This window comes from Fundulus heteroclitus, unplaced genomic scaffold, assembly GCF_011125445.2.
Source record: "Fundulus heteroclitus isolate FHET01 unplaced genomic scaffold, MU-UCD_Fhet_4.1 scaffold_59, whole genome shotgun sequence".
NCBI lineage: Eukaryota > Metazoa > Chordata > Actinopteri > Cyprinodontiformes > Fundulidae > Fundulus > Fundulus heteroclitus.
Window position 1 is genome coordinate 1,822,102 of NW_023397022.1, and position 16,203 is coordinate 1,838,304.

General features: G+C 40.7%; 1 protein-coding gene across 8 annotated transcripts; it reads right to left on the reverse strand.

Annotated features, from left to right (window-relative positions):
• Window positions 1–950: 950 nt before the first annotated feature.
• On the reverse strand, window positions 951–9,403 carry LOC110367407. 8 transcript variants are annotated; one of them, XR_004929884.1, is made up of 6 exons: window positions 5,344–7,590; window positions 4,673–4,777; window positions 4,506–4,571; window positions 4,158–4,208; window positions 2,758–2,790; window positions 951–1,161 (listed from the first exon to the last, which is right to left on the reverse strand). XR_004929884.1 is itself a non-coding variant. In XM_036133187.1 (5 exons), the coding sequence occupies exons 1-5, from the start codon at window positions 9,400–9,402 to the stop codon at window positions 1,142–1,144; spliced, it is 297 nt and encodes a 98-aa protein (XP_035989080.1). In that variant the 5' UTR covers window position 9,403; the 3' UTR covers window positions 951–1,141. The 8 variants fall into 8 exon arrangements, 2 of the variants coding, with proteins under 2 accessions (XP_035989080.1, XP_035989081.1); XR_004929885.1 differs by lacking the exon at window positions 5,344–7,590 and adding an exon at window positions 4,927–5,337; XR_004929882.1 differs by lacking the exon at window positions 4,673–4,777 and having other exon boundaries at window positions 2,758–2,786.
• Between the last annotated feature and the right edge of the window lie 6,800 nt (window positions 9,404–16,203).

The following is a 16,203-nucleotide window of genomic DNA, read 5'->3' on the forward strand; positions in this document are numbered from 1 at the left end:
CAGGGGTGGCCATGGCCCCCCGTGCCATGTCTTAGCCTCCCCACTGGCCAGTGTAAATTGTAGGCAATCGCTCTTCCTGAGATTCTATCGCACTTTTATTTGTATCTGCCAGTATCTACTTTCCCCTAGTAATTGTTTTGTTTTCCAATATATGAATAAATGTACACCTTATTCTAAATATAATTACACAATAAAAATAAATTGTTGTTCAACTGAAAATGTTAACTGTACTGTTATTGGTCTATGCACATTAGATCATTAGGAACATTAAAAATCCAAAACAAAACATTAAAAACCAAAAGATCTTAGTCGACGTTTAAAGTCTTTTTGATAGTTTTCTACAGGCAGCTTTATTACAGCAGTAGAATAAAATCCTGATATTATGGCTTTTAGTTTCAGTGCCACCCCAAGAGTTTAAGTGGCTCCATCTGGCCACTCCTACGAAATATTTCTAGAGGTGCCACCACTTTAGGGTGTACCAGTGACTAGAAGCGGTAAGGATTTTATGATTCTCTTGTTCTGTTTAGTATTAAATCTAATAATTATTAGATCATTTTAGTATTAATACATTTTTCTATCTAAAGAAGGGTTGTTATTTAGTTGTATTATTAGTAGAAGAAGGTAAAGAACTCTGTTGAAGTTTTAAATCTTATTTAGCAAAGGAACAGCATTATGGTAGCACAAACAGTTGACACCAATTTAATTTTTTATTAAAAGAATTTGTGGGGGTAACTTCACTCAGGTGTGTCAAACTTATATATAATATATTATATTTATATCAGATATATATTTCCTTATATAGGACATTTTTGACCAATCTGTATAATCTGACCCAATCTGTATAATATGATTGAACTTGACTTTGTAAAGTGCCTTGAGATGACATGTTTCATGATTTGGCGCTATATAAATAAAATTGAAAAATAAATAAAATTGAATTGAAAACTTATGAAAGAGATGTTCAAAGTGACAATTGTGTTATACACAAAATTCTACACATCCTGCCAGGATCTCTGATCCAAGACTTTCTCTTTTTCTATGCATTGCATGCAGTCACCCATTCCTGGTACTCTGCATTCAGCCATAAACGTTCCCAGGTGTTTATGCACTGCAGTCTTTTCTGCTTCACTCCAGCGATGTTTCATCTGCTTTTTTGGGTCTCTAAAATGAAAAAGAGACAAATCATGTAGTATTAAAAACAGAACAAGACAATGTCATCAATTGATGGACTGCACACTTTAAAAGCTATAATTCAAATAAAACAGCAGCAGGCTCTGATGGCATTGCAAGAACCACAGTTCTGGGTATATCAAGTCTCTTAAACTTCTGCACTACTTATCAGTGCCCATATTTACAAAGATTATTAAAGCACTCTCTGAGAGCTCCTATTTTAGCCTAAAAATAGAGCCCAGGAGTTTAAATTTAGGAGTGACTCAGAAACAAGAGCAATTCTACATAAGGAGGCAGCAAAAATTTTATCTTAGTGAGGAGGTGTGGTTGACCACGTTGCTAGGTGTGACATTGTCTTTAAAGAGCTGTACTTGGTTGATAATACAAGACACAAAAAAATGTGCTCCTAGTGACGAGAACTAGATTAGACTGGATTAACAAAAGTGTCTGATGAAAACAAGAGGCCAAATTGATGATTGTCACAACATAATGACTGACGTGAAATGGAGGGAAAAAAAGATTAAACGAACAGCAGCAAATCTGTCCGGTAAATTACATTAGGTAGAGCTGCACCTTTAACCGGTCGGGCTGCTGAAACTAGTTTCCCTCTTTTGGGATGCTAAAAAAAGTTTATCTCATCTAAATATTGTAATTGTATGATTGTTAAGGAAGTTTATGTAACCATTTCCTTCACTATTTAGGTGGTGGATCAGGCAACAGCTTTGTCCCCACCATATATGTTAAGACACTTAGGCCTTAAAAGAGCTCATAAATTGACAAAATGTTAGTAGTGAAGAGGACTTTTAGCCTAAGATGCTTTGTGAGTAACTTGTCACCGAGTTTGGGAAATTCTAAGATATTTCCTAACATGATGTTACTAAGAACTACTTTTAGTCTTAGTGAATACGGGCACTGATCATATGTGTAGTAGATTGGGGGTTGCTCATATTTTTCAGATGTTTTTTATTTTATCAAAATTAACAAGTGCACAATGAGGACCCCATAAATAGAAATGGTGCTGCAGGAGGCTGTCAGACATATTTCCCAAATTATTTAGACTGTTTCTTAGTAGTTTTATATTTTATTAGGGTCAGTATCACCATTGATTGCATAAAGCGATAGCTGGAACCCACAGGGGTGGCACAGGTTACGCAACTCCATCTGGACGGCAGATAAGTAAGTGCCATTAGCAGAAGTGTGTTTTGTTTTCGCCAAAAGGTTAACTATATTTCCCAGCACAGACGCAAGAGAATCAGTTACTCCATCAGCTGGAAAGGGCCATCAGATGTCCTTAAACCCCCAGTAGGACCAGTATCAGCTCCTTTGTGCGAAACTTTGTAAGCTGTTTTGGCTATCCAGCAATGAGGGACTCGACTGACTCGAATTAAAAGATTTAACAAAAGCCCCCTATTTCAACAAATGGGGGGCTTTTTCGCATGCACAGGGAGAACATGCAAACTCCATGCAGACCCAGACCCAGGGTTGGACTCAAACCCAGGACCTTCTTACTGCAAGGCAACAGCGTTACCCACTGCATCACTGTGCAGCCTGTCCTAACTATTTTCAACATTAAAATTATTAACTCACCATCAATATCTGAGCTCACAATCCCACTGCTGGCTTCAGATCCCATTTGGAGGGAGAACAGGTCAGAAGATCCGTGGGAGTAGAAATCAAATGTAAAAACTAGGTAAAAATAGAAGCAGCTTCCAAGCCACTTTAATTACAGCATTAAAACTGATGGTGAAAATGGAATTTAAAAAAATAAAAAACTTGTCTTTAGGTTCCTTACAAAGTCAATCATATCTGATTTAATTCAACTGAAGTGTTATAATGCCATATATTGGTATATTTGCCACTGGAATTTGAACATGCAGTATGGCGGACCATAAGAGTCACTGAAAAAGAAAAACAACCTTTTGAAATTTAACATTTAAATCCCAATTCTAAATCCAATTTCAAAATATTTTTGTAATTTCACTTTTTAAACAGAATTATTAAAGCTATATTTATTAATTCATTATTAAATACTGCAATTTGAACATTTATTTTCAAATCTAATTTCTAAATAGAGATTTATAAACCACAATTCCTAAATTATAAATATATTTCACTATGAAAATAATGAAAAGGATCTATTCTTTTTTTTCTAATTCCATTTACCTTTTCACCTTGCATTTTAAAATTCTTTTTAAAATTTCATTCTCTTTTTACACTAGCCACTCCATTTAGCTTTTCAATAAGGCTGAAGTTAATCAGGAAATTATTTCAGAGAGGGCTTTACTGGGGTGGGGTTAACAGGCGCAAAGTAAACTGATCAGAGAAACTGCGGAAGGGACTTAAAAAAAAAAAAAAACTTCCACTTTTACCTTTCTTAAAAATTAAGCTTTTAGGGATGTCAGTTGTTTTAAGGACATTCCCAGGTCTTTTAAAACAGAAGAAAGCACAGTAGCAAACAAACACTCCATAGCAGCATCCATCTTGTGTGTTTTGGCTGAAGGATTCTATAGCGCTGCACGTCGCTCAACATATAAAGCCTACCCATGCCTGTGATTGGTCGGTATCAGGAAAGAGGAAACTTGCTGTATAGCACAGTGAAACTGAGTCTGGCTGGTCAGGCTATGTTTATCAAACATTTATACAAGTCGGGTGTGCAACAGCAAGGAGACAAAACATGCAGGACAGGGGTTCTGAGGAGCAAGGTGGGAAACCACTCTAAAGAGCCTTCATAAAAAAGGAAAGTTCTAGCTGGTGACTTGTAGCTGTTATATGGCACTGAGCACTTCACTGTATTAAGATACTTGGTGATAAAACATTTTACCCAATTTATGCTTTTTGATGTTACTATTAGTGAGAAAGGTCTAGTATTGTAAATAGCAGTTATGTTATTATTATAAGAAAAAAGTATTTAAATTTTTTTGGATAATCAGAATTGTAGACCATTTTTAAACATAATTTGCTCATTTCATAGTACTTATCATACGTACCATGTATGTCCAAACTTTCATCATGGCTGCAGTTGATTGAAACATCATCCTCTGAAATAAAAAACCACAATGAAAGTCATGAACTATGTGTCTGGTAATGAACATAAGGCATAAATGTGTAACATCAGTAACAATTAGGTACAAAACCCTTGAAACAGATTGTTGAATAATTGGAATGTTTTAACACAAGATAGTATGTGATAATTCAGAATACAACTAAACTCAACAATGTGGTATAGTGTCGGCATACAGTGCTGCATTTGACTAAAGGCACAGGTCAAAATGAGTCTGAACCATCAACCTAAACCCCATTACACCCACTATCAGTGTTTATTTTCATGTACTTACTTTCAGCTGCCTCTATTTTCTTTTTCCAGTTCTCTTGTGGGGTGCTCTGGAATGTTGAATCTTCCCCTTTAAGAAGCAACAGCAAAATATCAGAAAATGTAATATTGTGATTTAAAAAAATATTTCAGCTTGTTATGTCAGTACTTAATAAATTTGTTAATAAATACTCTAGTGTTTTCAACGTAGAAGATGTTGGTGACACCGAGTTAAACCGCGAATGAAGACCCAGGTGCAGTTCAAGCGTTTTAATGTCTTCATCAAAATGGTGAAAACTGTAATAACAGAAAATAAACTCAATCTCTATACATAGAGTCATTGCATACAAAATAAAAGTGCATCAAACTGAATAAAGTGACATTTCAGCAAAATAAACACTGATATCTAGACTTTTCAGTATAATCAACGATATAATGCAACTTACGGCATTCCTGCCTGATAATTCAGCGTGGATGGCATCAGATTTCAAGTTTCCATACTGTTCTCCGCACATGGACCTCTTTGTTTACCAGCCAAAACCCGGAACCGGAAATACGTAACCGCAAACCGGAAGTAGATTTTACCGATAATATTTTGTAATAAAAACGTAAATAATCTATGAATTATACATCTGATCAACTTCTAATCACTTTTGCCAGCATATAAACGTTTTTTTTTTATATTATTTATTTAACCCATGAACTTATTTGTTTAACAAAATGCCTTAAAGGCAACACACTCCCCGTCTGGCCTCCTGAGGCCACTATACTAAACAAACATTATACATTCAGTCCTTTGGCATGAGAAGAATAACCTCGGTAACTGGTCGCAAAAAGGTCTTTACACAGCCTTGGTCCCATACCTTCATCTCGATCTTCCTTACTCGATCGTCCTTGCCTGGGAAAGTGGCAGTGACTCTTGCCATGGGCCAGCTGTTCCGTGTGACCTGCTTGTCCTTAAGCAGAACTAGATCACCGACTTGGAGGTTTCTGTGGGATACAGTCCATTTCTGTCTTTGTTGCAGTGTGGGCAAATACTCTCGCCTCCAGCGGGTCCAAAACTGATTTGAAAGAGCTTGGACCTGCCTCCATTGTTTGGTGTAAAGGTGTTTGTCCAGGAAGTCTCCAGGGGGTGGTAAAAGGCAAGATTTCTGTGTAAGGAGCGTTGAGGGAGATAGGATAAAGGGGTTTTCTGGATCAGAGGAAACTGGGAGGAGTGGCCTTGCATTTATGATGGCTGTGATTTCGGCCATGAATGTAGACAACACTTTGTGAGTCAGTTGCAACTTGTTTTGAAGTAGCATCGAGTCCAGGATTCTGCGGGCAATGCCGATCATGCGCTCCCAAGAGCCTCCCATGTGGGAAGCATGTGGCGGATTGAATTCCCAGGTACAACCTTGATCTGATATATATTTTTGCATTGATTTGTCCATTCCTAGTTCTTTTGAAGCTCCAATGAAATTGGTGCCGCGATCGGATAGCAGCTGTTTGGCGGGGCCTCTTAGTGCAAAGAAACGGCGAAGGGCGTTAATGCAGCTGGATGTGTCTAGAGATTCGATTACTTCAATATGCACAGCTCTCGAACTCATGCAGGTAAACATGATAGCCCAACGCTTGCTTTCGGCTTGTCCGCCCCTGGTACGCCTTGTTGTTATAATCCAAGGCCCGAAAACATCAAGGCCGACGTAGGTGAAAGGAGGACATGTTTTGAGGCGTTCGGGTGGTAGGTCTGCCATGCGTTGTTGTTCCTGTTTTCCACGCAGCTTGCGGCAGATTATGCATTTGTGGATTACTGAGTTTAGTAGTCTTTTGCCACCAATGAGCCACAATCCTGCAGCCCTGATTGCTCCTTCCGTCAGATGACGGCCTTGGTGCTTCACCAACTCGTGGTGGTGACGAGTGAGCAGAAGGGAGATGTGACGGTCCTTAGAGAGAATTACTGGGCTTTTTTCAAAGTTCTCGATTTCGGAGTGTTTGAGTCTGCCTCCAACGGTAATGAGACCGTTCTGTAAGACTGGGCTGAGCTTTTGTAGGGGGCTCTGTTTTGAGACTGACTTTCCAGAGTTAAGAGCAGAAAGTTCCTTTTGAAAGTGAGCCTTTTGTGTCTCTTTGAGGATAACGTTTTTTGCTTGAGCTATTTCCTCTGGAGTACGTGGGAGGTGGCATTTGGGCCAGCCTTTGCATACGCTGTTTGGGTTAGTGCCATTGAAGGATTTTGCAATGTGGACAAGATTTGCTATTGCTCCGACTAAAGACTTGAAGGTAGAAAACCTCTCAAAGCGTTTACTGCTTAGTACTTGGAGATGAGTGGCGTAAGTTTTGACTTGTGGCCTGATTTCAGAGTCTTTGTCTGGTTCAATCAGCTCAAACATTTCGCTTTCATGTGTTGTTTCCACAGGAGAACGGTGTATGAAGGATGGTCCGGTGAACCATGTGGACTTTGTGAGTTGAGCTGTTGGCAAGGACCGTGACGCATGGTCTACTGGGTTTTCCTCTGTACGCACATAATACCACTGCCCTGGCTTTGAAGACTGGCGAATGCGCTGTACTCTGTTGTGGACATATGTGTAGAATCTTTTTGACTCGTTACAGATGTAGCCTAGTACTACCTTACTGTCTGTATAAAAGCGTACTATATCAAACTGTAGATGTAACTCACCCTGAATGAGATCAGCCATTTCTACTGCCAAAACGGCTGCGCACAGTTCTAGTCTCGGAATAGTAGGTTCTGACAAGGGAGCTAGCTTTGCTTTGCCCATTATGAATCCAACCTCAACTTTGCCGTCTGTTTGAACTGCTTTCAAGTAGGCTACGGCTCCTATCGCCTTAGTTGATGCGTCTGAGAATAGGCATAGTTCTTTGTGTGTTGCTTGACTGAGTGAGGTAGATGTGTAGGTCCTAGGAACATGTAGATCCTTTAGGTCCTGAAGGGAATTTCTCCATGTTTCCCACTTACTTTGTTTGTCCACTGGAAGGGGTGAGTCCCAATCTGAATTTTCTGAAGTGAGTTCTCTGAGTAGAGCTCTTCCTTGGATTGTGACAGGTGCTAATAGGCCCAGAGGATCAAAGACACTATTAACAGACGACAGTACGCCACGCCGAGTGAACGGTTTGTTGTAGCTACTGAGTAAGTGAACGTGTCCGTTGTTATTTCCCAGATGAGGCCAAGGCTTTGCTGAGATTTTGTTTCTTCACCACCTAAATCTAGGTCTTTAATGACTGGTGCACAATCTTCGGGGCAAAAGGCCTGCATGACTGTCTGTGAGTTAGACGCAAACTTATGCAGGCGCAGATTGGATTCTGCGAGTGAGGCTTGTGTTCTTTGGAGCAAGTCTATAGCCTCAGCAGGAGAGGGCAAAGAGATCAAGCCATCATCTACATAAAAGTGCCTCTCCACAAAGTTGACTGTGTCAGCACCATATTCCTTTGCACCTGCTTTAATGGCTTTGCGTAGTCCGTAAACAGCAACTGCGGGAGATGGTGAGTTGCCAAATACGTGAACTTTCATACGATAGTCAATAACTTCCTTGTTTACATCATTGTCCTTATGCCACAGACAACGGAGGAAGTTACGGTGGTCCTCACGCACCATAAAGCAGTGGAACATTTGCTGTATATCTGCCATGACAGCAATGCTCTCTGTCCTGAAGCGGAGAAGGACTCCAATGAGCGTGTTGTTTAGATCGGGACCAGTGAGGAGAACATTGTTGAGTGAGACACCGGTGTACTGGGCACTAGAATCAAAAACAATCCTGATCTGATTGGGCTTTTTTGGGTGGTAGACTCCGAATGTTGGGAGATACCAACACTCCTGTCCCTGTTTTACTGGAGGTGCAACTTCTGCATGACAATTAGAGAAGATCTTCTCCATAAATGCCAAATATTGTCCCTGCATATCAGGTTTCTTATTTAGGTTGCGTTTTACGGATGAGAACCTACTGACTGCCTGCTCTCTGTTATTTGGCAATTGCTGGCGCGGTTCTTTTGAAAGGAAGTGGGGCGACCCAACTGTTGTCTTCGTCTCTGTACATAGCATTGTCCATTATTTTTAGGAACAGAGTGTCCTGTATTGAGAGAGCTGGTTTATTATCGTTTTCCGTCCGATTGAACACTGTCTGTCCCAGGGTTTGTTCAGATGCTTTACCTGGCCTATTTGTGTGTGACATTTCTTTGAGTTGCAGAAGGCTGTCGCATGGACCGAAAACTGTGGGACGGCCATTTTCCAGAACAACAGTTTTGAGAGTGCTAACTGTGGGCCTATGAACATTACCCAGACATACCTCCCCGACTACAACCCACCCTAGATCTAAGCGTTGGGCGAAGGGCGCGTTATGGGGGCCATTGACTCTCTGCCTGACCTTGTGAGCATGTAAAACATCTTGCCCTAGCAGCAGGAGTATTTCAGCATTTGGGTCTAGTTCTGGGATGTACTCGGCTATATGCTGAAGATGAGGCTGGTATAGCACTGCACTAGGGGTTGGGATTTCACTCCTATTGTTGGGGATGTCCTGACACTCAATAAGCGGAGGTAGAGGGATAACTACTGACCCATCTAGTGACTCAATCTGAAAGCCTTCAGCCATTTTACCCCATGTTTCTACAGTACCAGAGCATGTCCTAATGTGGTAGGAGAAGGGTTCGTTTTTAATGTCAAAAAGTTCAAAGAACTCTGGCCTGGCCAGGGAACGATTACTCTGATCGTCTAATATTACATAAGCTTTGATAGCCCTGTCCTTGTAACCTTTAGGGTACACCCATGTGAGACATATCTTAGAACAAGAACGACACCACTGACCTGGACCACACACGTCTGTGCAGCTTGTTGTGACGTTGACTGTGTTGGGACCGTTTTCTCCCTCCCCGCCATTCTCTTGTGCAGGTGGAGGAGCCTTGTTAGCTTGTGGTGGAGGACCAGGATGCATAACTGTGTTGTGGCTTGTACTATCACATTCAGAGCACTTTACTGTGGCCTTACAGTCCTTAGCAAGATGAGTGTCTGAAGAGCAGCATTTGAAGCATATTCCTTTCTCTTTGAGGAAGGCCTTTCTTTCGTCAAGTAGTTTGTTCCTAAACGTTCTGCATTTTTTGAGCGGGTGTGGCTTGTTATGCAGCGAGCAGTTCCTGTTAATGTCCTTGTTGGGGGATGAAACATCGGTTTTGTGTACAGTTATAGGTTTACCTGTATTAAAGTTCTTTAAGTAAGGTTTTTCTGGTTTAGAATGTGTTTGGCTGTTTTGTTGGTTGAAACTAGGATCGTTGCGTTTCTTCGCCTCTTTGCTTATGAATTTACAGAAATAGTCAAAAGGTGGGAAACAGCCATTATTTTCCTCCTTGTATTGAGAGCCGTGTGACATCCACTTCTCCTGAAGTCCAAATGGAAGTTTGTCTACGACTGGGCCGATTCCGCGAGAAGTGTCCAGATACAGTAGGCCAGGGAGATATCCGTCTTCCTTGGCACCCTGAATCTCTTGTAGGAGATCCCCTAGCTCACGGAGTTTGACGTGATCTTTGACTGTAATTTTTGGAAAACTGTCTAATCGCTGGAAAAGTGACTTTTCAATTATTTCAGGTGCTGCATAACATTCATTTAGTCTCTCCCATGCTTTGCTCAAGGCTAATGTGGGGTTGTTGACGTATACAGAGCGTATGCGTTTTACCTGGTCACTTGACTCCTTTCCTAACCATTTTGTCATGAGGTCTAGCTCTTGAATGGGACTGATTTGAACCTCAGCTGTGGCACTAGCAAATGAAGAGTACCATGCTCTGAAATTCTCTGGCCTATCGTCGAATTGGTAAAGGCCTGAAATGATGAGATCTCGGCGTGCCATATACTGGGCAAATGGCTCAGCTGGATGTGAGATACTGGCCGGTGCGTTATAGTGAGGCGTGAATGGGGAGCTAAATGGGTTGAGAGAGGTATTTGGTTTCTCTAATTTGAATTTGGTTTCACCTCTAAACTGGCTGGGCATGTTGTGATTAGTCAGGGCAGCAACATTGTCCTTAGTAAGCTTGGGTTCAAAGATAATGGGTGGAGGCTCCAAATTGTCTTCTTCTGGGGGATGCCATGTTACAAATGTGTTAGGTGAGCTTACTTGTGGGCGAGAGGTGGTTGGTATTTCTGGAGGAGACTGTGATTGTCCAATGTCCCTTTGAGATTGTACATATTCACTTGTACGTTCTAATTTGACTTTTTCTGATGATTTCCTGCTCTCTGACTCCTCTTGTATTGCCTCAGCTTCTTCTAGCACTTGCGCCTCAGCTACTGCAGCATCAGCTTCTCTTTGCAACGTTAACATTTCCAATTCTGCATCTATTTTAGCCTTCTCCAGTTCACTTTGTGCTTTTTCCACTTTCAATTGTGCTTCTTTGCTTGCATATAGAGCTCTAACCTTAGCAGCTTCTGCTTTAGCTCGAGTGTGGGCAGCGCTCGCTGCTGATCCAGACGAGTGGCCGGTCCTGAAACTGCGTGCAGACTTGTTGCTGGTAGCCATTTTGACCGCGATGAATCATCGAATGGTGCCTTTTCACTCTAGTGTTTTCAACGTAGAAGATGTTGGTGACACAGAGTTAAACCGCGAATGAAGACCCAGGTGCAGTTCAAGCGTTTTAATGTCTTCATCAAAATGGTGAAAACTGTAATAACAGAAAATAAACTCAATCTCTATACATAGAGTCATTGCATACAAAATAAAAGTGCATCAAACTGAATAAAGTGACATTTCAGCAAAATAAACACTGATATCTAGACTTTTCAGTATAATCAACGATATAATGCAACTTACGGCATTCCTGCCTGATAATTCAGCGTGGATGGCATCAGATTTCAAGTTTCCATACTGTTCTCCGCACATGGACCTCTTTGTTTACCAGCCAAAACCCGGAACCGGAAATACGTAACCGGAAGTAGATTTTACCGATAATATTTTGTAATAAAAACGTAAATAAACTATGAATTATACATCTGATCAACTTCTAATCACTTTTGGCAGCATATAAACGTTTTTTTTATATTTATTTAACCCATGAACTTATTTGTTTAACAAAATGCCTGAAAGGCAACACAAATACATAAAAATGTTTTACCCAATGTCAGTGATGCATATCCCAGTCATCAAATATCTTATAGTTTGAAAAGGACAAATAATCCAAAATATGTAACTGTATTTTCATCAAACTCCTATGCGAATTTTGAGCAAAACTTTAAAATATTGCAAAAAAGAAAATGTGCTCAGACGCATTTCTATTCGGGTGTTTGTAGCAAAATAACCATGCAAGACAAAGAGTAATGTCTGGCAGAGGAAAAGAACAGGGTAGCTCCTTTTAAGGAGTGCCACTTTGTCAGACGCGCCATCACAGTGTTTAGGATCTAGATGCCACACCTCACTTATTTGCAAAAGTTGAGGCGTTGAACCCCTTTTTAATGCGCAAAAAGCCTTAGGTCTGAACACAGCATAAGGCGAGATCCCCCCACCCTCAGTAAAATGGTTTAGTACAGTAATGATATGCGGTTGTACCTAATTCACTTAACTCATTACCTAAAAGTAAAAGAAACTGCAATTGCAAACATGATTTAAAAAAATCAAGATGAAAAGACAATTGGAAAAAGGAATTACCCTTTTAAATATTCACAGTTTTTTATTCTCCATTTAGAAATCTGATTGGAAAATACATTTTCAAATAGTAATATTTGATAATGGATCAATAAAAAATATTAGTTTGTCTTTAATAATTTTACTTAAAAGGCTTAATTACAAAATGCTTTTTAAATTGGATTTATTTAATTGTGATTTAAAATTTACATTTGAAATCGTTATTTTGATTTTTTTTAGTGACTCTTATTGCCCTCCATTATTAATAGTCTTCTGCTCGAAGTTAAGTTTGCTAATATAGTGTGAGAGAAGAGCCAGAAGGACCCACTTAATATGCAACACAAAAGTGCTGTTCAGGGGAACTTTCCCAACCAGACAAACCAGAAAGTTAGAATACTGAATGTTACTACATGCTAAGCTCATTCCAAAAAACTAAAAAAACAAAACAACTAGACTTTTTCCTGAAGTTTGAAGATGTGACTAAGAATCTTCACCAGCATACATGCTAAGCTAAAATTAGCACTCCTTTTGAGCTGTGCAGTGTGCATCATGGCATGAAACACCCTGCACTAACACATCTCCCCCTCCCCCGCATCAGTTTTGCAGGGTAAGCTCCAGTTCTAGAATAAAAACTAAGAGGTGCACTGTTGTAATGATGCAGCAAAACAATTTTCCATGATTGCATTAAGCTTTCAAAGTTCATAGCTGTGAAATACCGTGTTGACTATCTAAATTGTTTGTCTTAACCAAAAAATTACTTCTGATGTCTCTCAATAAATCACACACCATGCACAGACAACTCTTATTAGCAGAACTTTATCTTACCTGTTCTGAAAAACTCCTCCAAAAGCATGCCTCACAGTTGTGGCATGGGGCCTCCTCTGTTGATCCAGCCTGCTACAAGCAGAGCCACTGTAGAAATGAAACATAACAGCTGCAGGGCACCACGTGACCAGTGCAGGTGGCTCCCCTTGATGAGCCCCTCCCCTTGATGGGCCATAAGTTAGGTTTGTGCTGCAAGCAGCTCACAATGTTTTCCACTTCTCAGGTCAGATTCCCAATAACTAAAATAGGCTTTTAAAAAACTGACATGAAAGGAGACATTTGCCTAAAGTTCAAGATTAAATTCTTATCTTAACAGTGTTTTTTAGCTTTATAAGTAATTTTACAAGTAGAATCACTTAATCCTTGAAAGAATAAGGGAAAAAAGACCTTCTACATTGTTAGTTTTTCAGATAACTACACCTTTACATAATTTTTTTAAATGTACTATAATTAGTATAAATAATACCCAGATTCCAGTCACCTTTTACTTCACAGGCCTTGATAAAGGAATACTGCTGGTGTAGAGCAGGCACTTGAATTTTGTATTATGTAGTTTTAAGAAATAAGCCAGATATGATGCTGAAAGTTTTTACTTTACAACGATGTTAAAAGAGTGTTTCTGGTGTTCTAAAACAATCATAGTAATCCAGGTAGGGTTCATGGAGCACTACAAGACAATTTGCTGCCCAATAGACACCCACAAAAATTCTACTTCACTTAGAGTTACTAAAATGTTCACACTTGTTCCAGGCTACAAGAAGAACATGCCCTGCAAAGTAGGGGCCGGCCAGGGGCCGAGGGACAGCTGTTTAAGGGTTAGCTGAAAACCACTATAATGGAAGGTTTCCAAAAAAGGAGTGTGTTTCATGGTCCAGCTTGGATTAAAAACATTATTTTAAGGGCAACCTTAGTATGGTCGGAAAGGGCCCGATCCGACAATTGCAATGAGACTAGCCATGTCCTGATTGGCCACTCCTACCTTCCACAATAAGCCTTAGTTGGTCCTCACAGTCGTTTGTATTAGGGCCTTTGATGAAACACTTAGTTTGGCTTCCTGCTGCAGGAAAGAAAGTCTTTTGCAAACATGCATGGTAAAGTTTAAAGAGTAAGAACTGACAAAGACACTGACCCATGCATGACCTTTTAGGTAAATCCTAAAGACCGCAACATGGTCCATGGCTGTGCTGCATTGACATGAAAGAAACAGGAGTGGGTCTGACCCAGCTTCTCAGGGTAGGAAAGTCTGTTATGGATGAAGGGCCTTTTCAGACAATTAAAATAAGACCACCAATGTCTGTGTAGTCCCTTGCCAAGAGCCAGAACTCAACCCTAAAAGGACAATTCAGCCCTTTGAAGTTGAACATGGAGTTTCGGGTCCAGATTCGGCGAGGCTGTGCTACTGAAGGAGGCCAATCTCAATGCGACCTTTGGTGACCTTAGGGGTTTTCCCCCATTTTGAGGCACTTCCTAGTGGAGGATTCTGACCAAACTCACAGAGTAGCATCACCTGGTCATGCTGAACACAAGCAAATTAGCGGCTAATGGTTGACATGTAGTTAACCAGAAGTAGCTGTAGAAAGTTACTAGAGAGCTTGACTTTGGCAGATTTGTAGAAGCTTTTGAGAGGAAGCTACATAGAAAATTTGGGCCAGATTGGACAAAGTTTTTCTGAGCTATGACATGTCAAAGGTCTGTTTTTTGCCCTTTCTTGCCCCTACCACGCCCAGACGAAAGGGTCCAGTGACACCAAACTCACAGAATCCACTCAGCCTAACCACCCAAACAACATTTTTGAAAATCAGCCATCTACGACAAACTTGACCAATTCTGTCAACCCTAATTTTTCTAGGTAGGGTTCATAGAGACCTAGAACACAATTGGCTGCCCAAAAGACACCCATGAAAATTCTACTTAACCTTTAGTTACCAAAATTTCTTTTCATGATTTAGGCTATAAGCGGGACAAGCTCTGGAAAATTGGGGTCTCTAGCTGCTCCAGGGGCCGAGGGACAGCTTTTTGAAAGTTAGCTGAAAAACACTGTAATAGAACGTGTCTAAAATGGAGTACGTTTCGTGGTCCTGCTCAGATTAGGAACGTTCTTTTAAGGCAACCTTAGTACGGTCGGAAAGGGTCCAATCTGACAATCGCAACGTGATTGGCCACTCCTACCTGCCACAATAGGCCTTAATTGGTCCTCAAGGCCGTTTCAATTAGGGCCTTTGATGAAACACTTAGTTTGGCTTCCTGCTGCAGGAAAGAAAGTCTTTTGCAAGCATGCATGGTACGGTTTAAAGAGTAAGAACTGACAAAGACACTGACCCATGCATGACCTTTTAGGTAAATCCTAAAGGCCGCAACATGGTCCATGGCTGTGCTGCATTGACATGAAAGAAACAGGAGTGGGCCTGACCCAGCTTCTCAGGGTAAGAAAGTCTGTTATAAATGAACCCGGTATCATTGCGAAGGGCCTTATCAGAGAGTTAAAATAAGAACACCCGTGTCTGTGTAGTCCTTTGCCAAGAGCCAGAACTCAACCCTAAAAGAACAATTAAGGCCTTTGAGGTTGAACATGGAGTTTTGGGTCCAGATTCGGTGAAGCTGTGCTACTGAAGGAGGCCAATCTCAATGCTGACCTTTGGTGACCTTAGGGGTTTTCCCTTTTTGAGGCACTACCTAGTGAAGGATTCTGACCAGACTCACAGAGTAGCATTATCTGGTCATGCTCAACACAACCAAATTAGTGGCTATGGGTTGACATGTTGTTAACCGGAAGTAGCTCTAGGAAGTTACTAGAGAGCTCTGCTTTGGCAAGTTTATAGAACCTTTTGAGTGGAAGCTGCATAAACAATTTGGGCCAGATTGGATGAGGTTTTTCTGAAATATGACGTGTCAAAGGTCTGTTTTTCTTCTTTTCCTTACCTTACCCAGACAAAATGGTCCAGTGACACCAAACTCACTGAATCCCACTTGTGAGAATCAGCCATCTACAACACACTTGACCAATTCTGCCAACCTATAACTTTTCCAGGTAGGGTATGTGGAGCCCTAGAAGACAATGTGCTGCCCAAAAGACACCTGCAAAAATTCTACTTAACCTAGAGTTAAATTGTCATGCATGGTCTTAGCTGTGAGAGGAAAGAGCTCTGTACATTTGGGATCTCTAGCTGCTCCGAAGGTCAAGGGATAGATATTTAGAATGCTCCAAAAATGGAGTGTATTGGGGGTCCCGCCCCTGGTACATTTGTTTTCGACAAACTTGAAAAGGGTGGGAAGAGATGATAAAAACTGACCAAGCTCCGCCTTATGGCA

Bases quoted from the DNA above. Each gene is read 5' to 3' on its own strand.
- LOC110367407 (XM_036133187.1), bottom strand. From the start codon at position 9,402: ATGCATCCTGGTCCTCCACCACAAGCTAACAAGGCTCCTCCACCTGCA. The intron at 2,791-4,157 runs GTACGTATGATA...TGGGATCTGAAG, and splicing joins TGAAAGTTTGGACATACATG to CCAGCAGTGGGATTGTGAGC. The intron at 1,162-2,757 runs GTGAGTTAATAA...TTTTCATTTTAG, and splicing joins TGTGAGCTCAGATATTGATG to AGACCCAAAAAAGCAGATGA.